Source organism: Argentina anserina, chromosome 6 (genome assembly GCF_933775445.1).
Source record: "Argentina anserina chromosome 6, drPotAnse1.1, whole genome shotgun sequence".
Lineage (NCBI taxonomy): Eukaryota > Viridiplantae > Streptophyta > Magnoliopsida > Rosales > Rosaceae > Argentina > Argentina anserina.
In genome coordinates, this window is record NC_065877.1 from 22102675 (window position 1) to 22113319 (window position 10645).

Genomic DNA, 10645 nt, shown 5'->3' on the forward strand with positions numbered 1-10645 from the left:
ATTATTCCCTCTGGTCACAGCAAGTAAAAAGACACGTGTCTGTTATTTGTTGCTTCAGTTAATATCAGTACTCCATTGTTCGGCAAGGAGTATTTGAACCACCTCATACTGACATTACTTGAAAGTAGCTAGTCAAGATTTTTTTTATTTTTTTTTTAAGAATAATGAATAAATTCGTTAGGCATCAAGCCAATCGCGACCAAATAATGCTAGGTCATGCAGGAGCAAGCTCCACTTCAAAGAATAAGCTCATTATTAATCAGAGCTACAAAGGAAAAAACCAAAATAAAACAAGTAAAATTTGAGTCCTAGTAAAACAAAAATAAAAAAACAAAAAACATTACCTACAAATCAAGGAAAATGACTTCATGCGAAATTATCAGGCCTTAAACCTAGCAGTGTACCTTTTAGTCAAAACACATCAAGTGAAACCCTAAATCCAAGAAAATGTAGGCATCAAGCCAATCACGACCAAATAATGCTAGGTCATGCAGGAGCAAGCTCCACTTCAAAGAATAAGCTCATTATTAATCAGAGCTACAAAGGAAAAAACCAAAATAAAACAAGTAAAATTTGAGTCCTAGTAAAACAAAAATAAAAAACATTAACCTACAAATCAAGGAAAATGACTTCATGCGAAATTATCAGGCCTTAAACCTAGCAGTGTACCTTTTAGTCAAAACACATCAAGTGAAACCCTAAATCCAAGAAAATGTAGGGATCGTCCCAAAACTTTGGGACTACTCGCCACATGTTGTTTTGTACCCAAATAATAGTCAATTTGGCTAAGAACAGAAATCTACTACAACTGAACGATTATATATATGTGTGTGTGATGAAAACTTAGTTTAAAGGATGATTAGCTCTAGACCGCTGTATAAGTTGGATGATTATACACAAATATATGTAGTTCTATCGTAAATTTAAGAGTAACACCATTCAACTTTACAATTTTACTTTTGATCAAAGAGAAAATGCCTAGTACCATTTGTTTTAGTGATATAGTCTCTCTTCGTAATAGAGTTTGGCTCACAAAATACTAGTTGCAGACATTTGAGTTGTTTATACAGTGTTAACAAAAAAAAACTTTGCAATTCGCTTACAAATCATTGAAAATCGATAATTTATTTTTGATATTTTTAACAAAAGAAACACCTAATAGCATTGTGAATAAGTTGTTTCGTACATTTTCTCCTATTAATATATTGATGAGCTAGCGTCGATTCTCACAAAAAAAATTACCTCAATTTGATTAACATCTGGCTAGACGTCCTTCTCTCAACAAAATGAAAACAAATGAAGAAAAACTAAAAAAACACAACAAAAAGTTGATTTGGTCCATATAGTTGAAACATGTAAGAATGACAAAGCGCAGTGAACGTAAAGAACGTTACACAACAATTAGATGCTTCTTCTAAGTGGCCGAATGACCGGGGCAAATGTCGAATGAGCGCAGCAAAACTCCCGCTCGTTCGCTCAATCTGTGTTTACCATAAAAAGACCGATTCCATTGTTATAAGAGAAGCTCATGCATGCTTTAGTCTCTCAGTGCCCAAATAATATTATTCTTGCATGCACACTATGTGATTATTGATTCTCAAGAGGAATAAACGAGCTTCTGAAGAACAATTTACTGTAACAAGAGGTTCTCCTTGGGAGTTATATTCTTGTATACTAGCGCTCACTTGCTATAAAAAGTCTGTGAGTTGTGTTCATATATACCTAGGCGTGTAATTTATGTAAACAATCTGGGTTTCTGATCTGGTGTGCTTTGTGAAAACAAAAAAGAAAGAGCTAGAGATCTAATGGCAGAAGGGAAAGCGATTAGCTTGGAAGAAATCAAGAAAGAGAATGTTGATCTTGTAAGCTTTTGTTTGTATTGTATCTACAACAAGTTTCAATCTTATTTCCGGGATAAATTCTCGATGCAATTCAGTGATCTGAACTGCTTCTATGCATTAACAATGTGTTGCTATGTGGGATCATAGGAGCGAATTCCAGTTCAGGAAGTGTTTGAGCAATTGCAATGCACAAAAGAGGGGCTGTCAAGTGATGAAGGGCAGAAGAGGCTTCAAGTCTTTGGCCCTAACAAGCTTGAGGAGAAAAAGGTATTTTAATCTTTAAGACACATTCTTCCTAATACTCGACTTCTGATGCATTTTGGCATGTGATTATTTAGTATAGACTGTCATCTTTTTTTCTTTTTCTTTTTTGAAATGAAAAAAAATTGATGTGTAGATATAATTTTTGGAACAGGAAAACAAGTTTCTGAAGTTCTTGGGTTTTATGTGGAATCCCCTATCATGGGTTATGGAAATTGCAGCTATCATGGCAATTGCCTTGGCAAATGGAGGGGTAACCAAACCACCTTTCTATCTTCATATCTTTCTCTCAGGGATAGTTTTATGAGGATTCTGATGAATTTTGCAATGCATGCAGGGAAGACCACCGGACTGGCAAGACTTTGTGGGAATTACTGCACTGTTATTTATCAACTCTACCATCAGCTTTATCGAAGAAAACAATGCAGGCAATGCTGCAGCAGCTCTTATGGCTGGCCTTGCCCCAAAAACGAAGGTTATATGATTAGTTTTAAAAACTTGTGTACCACGTTATAAATGAAATGAGCTAGGTTGCTTAATGGTCGTTTGAATGTAATGTTTTAGGTTCTAAGAGATGGAAGGTGGTCTGAGTTAGAGGCTGCAATCTTAGTACCAGGAGATGTAGTCAGCATCAAGTTGGGGGACATTGTCCCAGCCGATGCGCGTCTCTTGGACGGAGATCCCCTCAAAATTGATCAGTCTGCCCTCACCGGTGAGTCTTTGCCAGTGACAAGGCACCCCGGCCAAGAAGTGTTTTCGGGATCCACTGTTAAACAAGGAGAAATAGAGGCAGTAGTCATTGCCACAGGGGTTCACACCTTCTTTGGTAAGGCTGCTCACTTGGTTGACAGTACCAACCAAGTAGGCCACTTCCAAAAGGTAATTAAAATGTATGAGCATTAGAGTTTTTCATTGTATATGTTGCATTTCTATGTATTTGTTACTAATGTGAATCACTGAATCTTGCTGCGGTATTCAGGTTTTGACTGCCATTGGAAACTTTTGCATATGCTCTATTGCCATTGGTATGATAATAGAAATAGTGGTTATGTATCCAATACAGCGTAGGAGGTACAGGGATGGGATTGACAATCTCTTGGTCCTTCTCATCGGAGGGATTCCGATTGCTATGCCAACAGTATTGTCAGTTACCATGGCTATTGGCTCTCACCGCCTATCCACGCAAGGCGCTATCACAAAGAGAATGACAGCCATTGAGGAGATGGCCGGAATGGATGTCCTATGCAGTGATAAGACTGGGACCCTGACTCTCAATAAACTTACAGTAGACAAGACCATGGTCGAGGTACATGAAACAAAGTAATTCTTTGGATAAACTATTTTCATTGTCGAGGAAACGACATTGATAGTTGCTCTTTTGATTTACAGGTTTTTGTTAAAGATGTCGACAAGGATGGTCTCATTTTGCTCGGCGCAAGGGCTTCAAGGGTTGAGAATCAGGATGCTATTGATACATGTATTGTTGGAATGTTGGGTGACCCAAAGGAGGTATTTGTCTTGTTTATATAACTATGCAAGCCTTTCACGATATGGAAGCCTAATGTAACTATGTAACAATGGCTGCAGGCCAGGGAAGGTATCAAGGAGATCCATTTTCTGCCTTTTAATCCAGTGGAAAAGCGTACAGCCATAACATATATCGATAATGATGGCAATTGGCACCGAGTTAGCAAAGGTGCACCGGAGCAGGTTATATGTCACCCTTGCAGCTATTACTAATGCTCATTTCTCTAATTTGAGACCTTCTAATTTTGTGACATGGTACGTACTCTTTTCACCAGATCATTGACCTCTGTGAGCTTAAGGACGATGCAAGGAAGAAAGCACATGCCATTATTGACAAGTTTGCAGATCGCGGTCTTCGTTCCCTTGCTGTTGCTAGACAGGTTTCTTTATTTTCATTCCTTCATTCTAGAGCATAATGAAACTCTTTTTCTTTTCTGTAATTGAACTTGCTGTATTCATGAATTGTTTGCTTCCAGACTGTGCCAGAGAAAGACAAAGAGAGTGCCGGAACACCGTGGCAGTTTGTGGGACTCTTGCCTCTCTTTGATCCTCCGAGGCACGACAGTGCAGAGACTATTCGACGTGCTCTTCATCTTGGTGTCAATGTTAAGATGATCACTGGTGACCAACTTGCCATTGGTAAGGAAACTGGCCGCAGACTCGGCATGGGAACCAACATGTATCCTTCTTCTTCCCTCCTTGGTGAACACAAGGATGAGTCAGTTGCTTCCCTCCCTATTGATGAACTTATTGAAAAGGCTGATGGATTTGCTGGTGTCTTCCCAGGTACTTCTAATTAACCATATCCGAATTTAAATCTCTTAATATGTTTGGAAAATAAAAACTAATTAACTAGGAAACATGCAGAGCACAAATATGAGATTGTGAAGAGGCTGCAAGAGAGGAAGCATATTTGTGGGATGACTGGAGATGGTGTGAATGATGCCCCAGCCCTAAAGAGAGCAGACATTGGTATTGCAGTCGATGACGCAACAGATGCTGCCCGGAGCGCCTCTGACATTGTCCTAACCGAGCCAGGATTGTCTGTGATCATCAGTGCTGTCTTGACAAGCAGAGCCATTTTCCAGAGGATGAAGAACTATACCATCTATGCAGTTTCCATCACAATTCGTGTTGTGCTTGGGTTTTTGCTCCTTGCTCTTATCTGGAAGTTTGACTTCTCACCTTTCATGGTTCTCATTATTGCCATACTCAATGATGGAACAATCATGACAATTTCAAAGGATAGGGTGAAGCCATCTCCTCTTCCAGACTCATGGAAGTTAAAAGAGATCTTCGCCACCGGCGTTGTCCTTGGCACGTACATGGCTGTCATGACTGTTGTTTTCTTCTGGCTTGCTAATGATTCCGACTTTTTCACGGTAAGAAAATATTTATAGTCCAAACATTTAGCATGAGTAACAACCCCTACTAACTAATCTTGATGCTATAACAGTCTTGTCTTTCAATCTTATTCTAAATAATATAGTTTTGTTGAATGCATGCAGGAGAAGTTTGGCGTAAGATCTATCAGAGGCAGTGATAGGGAGCTTACGGCAGCTGTTTACCTTCAAGTTAGTGTTATCAGTCAGGCACTTATCTTTGTCACTCGATCCCGAAGCTGGTCATTTGTGGAACGCCCGGGTGTCATGCTGATGATTGCCTTTCTTATAGCACAGCTAGTGAGTTGCAAGACAAAATATCTGATAATGCATGGATGTATTTTATTTTGCTAGAACCATAAGCTAATTTTGGTTTTCATGTTTGTGTTTTAAGCTTGCTACAATTCTCGCTGTTTATGCAAACTGGGGCTTTGCAAGAATCAAAGGTATGGGATGGGGATGGGCAGGTGTTATCTGGCTCTACACCCTCGTCACCTACATTCCTTTGGATATACTCAAGTTCATGATTCGATATGCATTGAGTGGCAAGGCATGGGATACTGTACTTGAGAATAAGGTAAAAGATCGAAACCTTCTGCTTAATATGTGATGACATTCAATTTCCATAGGTATCTTCTTCGAGGTTTGATTGCTAATTTTCAAATGCAGACCGCCTTCACAACAAAGAAGGATTATGGAAAGGGAGAGAGGGAGGCACAATGGGCGACTGCTCAGCGTACCTTGCATGGTCTGCAGCCTCCTGAAACATCTGAACTCTTCAATGACAAGAACAACTACCGGGAGTTGTCTGAGATTGCCGAACAGGCCAAGAGGCGAGCTGAAGTTGCTAGGTAAGTGATACTAGACTACTAGAAGCTAGTATAGTATTTCTGTAATAGAAACCTGCAGTACATTTCCATGGATCCTAATTTTTGTTATGCTTGTTGGGAGATTCCAGGTTGAGGGAGCTTCACACACTCAAGGGGCACGTTGAATCGGTTGTCAAACTCAAAGGACTTGACATTGACACCATTCAGCAACACTACACTGTCTGAGTGATAGGAAGTTTTGGCAAAGTGAGGCTAGAGAGGGATAAACCTAGCGCATGACATGAGAATATAGTTGTTCATCACTTTTTCTTCATTTCCCTTAGAAAAATGTCTCTTTGTTTGATTTATAGGAGCATGTAAGGGTTAAATAATCCAACGGGTGATTTGTCATAGACAATCCAAGGTTGGACATAGAAATCCTATTCTGTTGTATGAACTATTATTTTGAAATGATAATTCCTTATTTCTGGCTTCTGTCGTATTACCTTGTGGGCTTGTGGCTTGTGCTGTTTAACTCAAATTCCTTGGCCGAGAGACAAGAGTCTTTCCCTTTCAAATGTACTTGACTATTTTATTCAGTATGTTGAAAAATGAAAACTGATGCAATTCTCAAAGCCAAAGGTGCTGAACTGCTGATTCTACATATGGCAAAATCCTTTAACCAAATTCTCTCGTTGCCAAATTCCATCTCTAGATTTGTAATCCTTGGTACAAGTTTTCAAAAATTTATGCAGTTTTTCATGATTTACGGTCCTGCACAGAAATCAGACAGTAATGCTAAATAGTATATGATCTTGTACTCCTTTAATCGAGATCACTTGTTCTAACCGAGGACTGGAATATCCATAATTTCCTTGATATTTTTGCGAAAGTTTCCATTTTTCGGCATATGGATATATCTGTTACATATCAAACATTTTTCGATGTAAATTTTTGAAAATTTTAGATATTTTCATAATATCGCCACGTGTCAAACCAATTTCAAATAAAATAAAAAATACTAGTTAGGAGAATCAAATCTCTGATCCATCCTTTTACAAGCACAAAGTAATAGTCAACTATACTACACCAACTTATTGTTATATATGGCTCTTTTTATTATATATTGCATTTCATGTTTCAACTTCACCTAAAATTGAAAAAAAAAACCAAACTAGTTGTTGAGGGGAATCGACCCTTTTGGTCTAGGAGGAAGCAATGATGAACCTTACCCTTATGGGAAAAATTCAACATGCCTTATCCACCATATTTATTCTCTAATGAGATACAATCAAGTGAAAAAACATATGAACACACTCTGATGCACAATCTTCACAAAACTATGGTTATGGTCAACGTTGAGAAATGCTTAATCCAAACATGAATTACCAGTACTACAACCCACAGTCAATCACCCACGACCCATATATGGGAGGTATCATTTAATGACTATTTTTCGCAATATACTCAGGATTTTAATCAAAGACATGATGAAGATAGTGAAAATTTTGTAGCTCATAGATCTTTTATGTGGTTCTAAATCACTTATGTAATTTCATGTTTAATGTATCATATGTAAATAAGGCATGATGAGTTAGCCTCCATTTGGGTAAATATATATATTTTAAGTAGATTTTTAATAATGTTTGACGATTATTTCACCTCAAATTACTATAACTCACTATAAACTAATAGTTATATAATAATTTCTTATGACATTTAGTAGATGATTGATCAAATAAACATTTCCCCAAGTTTCATTCAAAATTTCTATGTTTTATATAAATATCCATCAATTTACTTTATTATTATTTTTAAATCAAAATTTCCTCAAAATTTCCATCGAAATTTCTAATTTTTGGATCCTCGATATTTTCATTCTTGCTAAAATTTTAGTCCTTGGTTCTAACAGTGTATACAGTAAATTGAGCATATGAAAGACCTACATGTCTAAGTTGTAAGAATGTAAGTTATCCTTTCAGTTACAAAACTTTAGAGGCTTTGATTTTGTATTATTTTTTCCTATGTTCTTCAGAGTGAGTGATTAGGTATAATAAGAAATAAATCAATTTCTTAATCAAAGAAGATTCAATTTAAGGTTTCAGCACTTTATATTTCCATAAACTTTGGTTCCTTCTTATTTTCATTTCACCATAGACAGGATCAGTGGCAGATCCAGGATTTACAATTAAGGGGGACTTGAATTTTTTTCCTTAAGTACCAAAGTGATATAAATTTATAGCTCAAAAAATATTTAATTATAATATATTAGATGTATACCTTGATGTGAAAAGCAATCCATTTAAAATTACCATAAGTTTAGTCGATTGCAAAAAGGAATTTTTGGAATTTATCAAAGAGCTTAATCAAAATTAATGCCCAATGAAAACAAAATAGATTAATTACATGTTGAAGAAATCAAGAAAGATTGGAAGTAAATGAAAAAATAGACACAAAATTTTACATTTGTTGGGAAATGATCTTGGTGGGCTTGATAACAAAACTTCAAAACCAAACATACAAAACTACACCATATAAACTTAGGACATATACTTAGTTAATTACTTCCTAAATTCTTGGAGGGACTTGACTCACTTGAGTCCCCCCACAAACCCCCAGATCCGCACCTGGACAGGATTCTGGTTTTCCGTAGAACTATTGCATTCATTCTGAATTGTCACTGTTGTTGGAGACACAGACTTTTGCATTGCCTACCTAAGCGACCTTTCTTGCATTAGTTTTCACTTTTCATGGTTCTCTCCCAGATGACTCCTCAGCAAGATTGCAATGCGTTTCAGAAGGCTACATATATATTCGTACGTACAAAACTATCTTGAACGGTTTATGACTGTCTGGGAGTGTTCAATATGTTCTGTATTTTGAAGTACACCTTATATGATGTTGGATATACTATGGCAAATGATAGAGAAGATCATAATGTAACTTCATGCATTAGTGTAAATCTCCTTGAAGTCAGTTGTACAGAACTTGTGTTTAAAACATGCAACTGCAATAGTGAATCAGATTTTCACTATAGTACAAAATTGAGCAGTTCAACATGTGAAAGGAAATATGTAACATGAACTAAGATCACAGTACTTTTGTAGAACCATAATTACAACCGTTAATTAAAACTTAGAAGGAATGAATCACAATAAATCTAGCTTATAACTGATTATAAGTAACATGAATCTTAAAAACAGCAAATTATTTCTGTAGTAGTAACTTGTACTTCATTCTTCAGTGATGCTCTCCAGATCTGGGTGCCAATCATTAAGAGTTGCAAGTCTCTTAGGAGTTCCTTTTACCCCAATTCTTGTAAAATCTCTGCCGACGCTTTTCCTTCTCAGTCCCTTTGTTTCTGATGAACTAGTGTTCGGTGATGATTTTGCTTCCTCTTTTAAATCTTCACCATCATTCTTGGACCCCATAAGCAAGCAAACAAAGCAACAATTGTTCTGAAAACACCCCTCCTCATTTTTGTGAACATTATTTTCGTCACCGTTGGAATGTCCCAAACAAGCATATGGTAGCTTGGGAGAATTTTTATTAATGAAAAACCAACAAGTTTTGACCATTTCTTGATGTTCAACTTCCTCCTCTTTGCATGATGATGTGATATTGCTTTCAGGCTCTCGAGTCGAAGAAGGCGAGTGCTTTAACGAGTGGCGTTGCAGCTTCCGGATGGTGCTTATGGGCACGACATAGTACTTCTGGCCTAGCTGTAGCATGGTGTCCGGTGCAACAATCGCCCACGGCTGCTTGAAGACGTGTGGATAGGCAACACAACATCTCGGGTTCCGGTGCATGAGCTCTGCTGCAAGAACCGTACAGTCGTGAAGTTCCACATGCCCGCCGGGGTGTACAATTTTTACGAGCATGCTCTTGGTGCTCTTGGTGCAAAGCCAGCTTGAAAAGGTCATTGCTTCCCTGAAATATATGTGAACAAACAGAACAAAAGAACATCGAGTAAAAGAGGGAAGTTTAAGTAGAAGTTGTTTACTTAGTGCTAATCGAAAATAATTTGTTGTAATAATTTACAAAAAGCATTGACAGTATCGTGACATCTTTGTTGCATATTCGTGTCAACTAACTGTCTCATAGTATTGTTCATCCCCTTCTTAGTTTGGCGGATGCTACTATCCTTCCTGAAATGCACTTTATGTTATTGTATTGTTGATTCCTACATGGCTAAGATCCAAATGTTTGGTCGTGTCATATTCTTCTGGGCATAAGTATCAACAAGAAGCTTGGAAAGGCTCAAGTCAAGTGAATGGAGACAGAAAGCATTTAAAGAAATCGATTGAGACAAAAACACCTAGATACAGAATGTACTTGCCATATAAGAACAGTTGGTAAAACCAAAAGAGTTCGTCTCATGCTGTAGGCCAGTTATGCAATACTACAATTTACTAACATTGTTAAAGGCTTCATCTGTAGACTGATTTCCACAAGCGATGAAATAAATCTTAGAGGAGCATATAGAAACCCCACAAAGCAACAAGAGAATGGTAAAGAAAATTCAGTTTGACACTCTGACAAGGACTGGAAGTACACAATGTGGTTCTGATTTAATTAAATAACAGGGATCCAGTAGTCATGAACCTCCATATAGTATAAAGTCATCATTTCAGACTGCCGGCCGGCAGCCGCCAAAGCGGGATCCACCTACATTACCGATGGAAAGCAAATGATCCCTTGTAACCCCTCCATACTCATGCCAAGACTCCGAGCAAAGAGTTCAAAAAGAATCTCCATTTAGTCACAGCAAATATCACACTCACAATGAATTACTGCATTGAAGAAAGCATGTCACAAGTAGCCC

At 37.5% G+C, this 10645-nt stretch overlaps 1 protein-coding gene across 2 annotated transcripts; it reads left to right on the forward strand.

The window, feature by feature from the left end:
* The first annotated feature begins 1805 nt into the window (after window positions 1-1805).
* On the forward strand, window positions 1806-6066 carry LOC126799200 (ATPase 9, plasma membrane-type). Of its 2 annotated transcripts, XM_050526350.1 has the most exons (15): window positions 1806-1862; window positions 1989-2108; window positions 2257-2355; window positions 2440-2577; window positions 2667-2981; window positions 3082-3408; window positions 3492-3611; window positions 3690-3812; window positions 3905-4009; window positions 4106-4415; window positions 4497-5011; window positions 5138-5311; window positions 5406-5588; window positions 5681-5862; window positions 5970-6066. In XM_050526350.1, exons 1-15 carry the CDS (start codon window positions 1806-1808, stop codon window positions 6064-6066), a joined length of 2865 nt encoding a protein of 954 aa, XP_050382307.1. The 2 variants fall into 2 exon arrangements, with proteins under 2 accessions (XP_050382307.1, XP_050382308.1); XM_050526351.1 differs by lacking the exon at window positions 1806-1862 and having other exon boundaries at window positions 2001-2108; window positions 2667-2963.
* Window positions 6067-10645: the final 4579 nt, after the last annotated feature.

Excerpts from the sequence above, each read along its gene's own strand:
- LOC126799200 (XM_050526350.1), top strand. The coding sequence starts at position 1,806 with ATGGCAGAAGGGAAAGCGATTAGCTTGGAAGAAATCAAGAAAGAGAAT. Across the intron at positions 3,409-3,491 it reads TAGACAAGACCATGGTCGAG|GTTTTTGTTAAAGATGTCGA; the intron begins GTACATGAAACA and ends TTTGATTTACAG. Across the intron at positions 5,012-5,137 it reads ATGATTCCGACTTTTTCACG|GAGAAGTTTGGCGTAAGATC; the intron begins GTAAGAAAATAT and ends GAATGCATGCAG.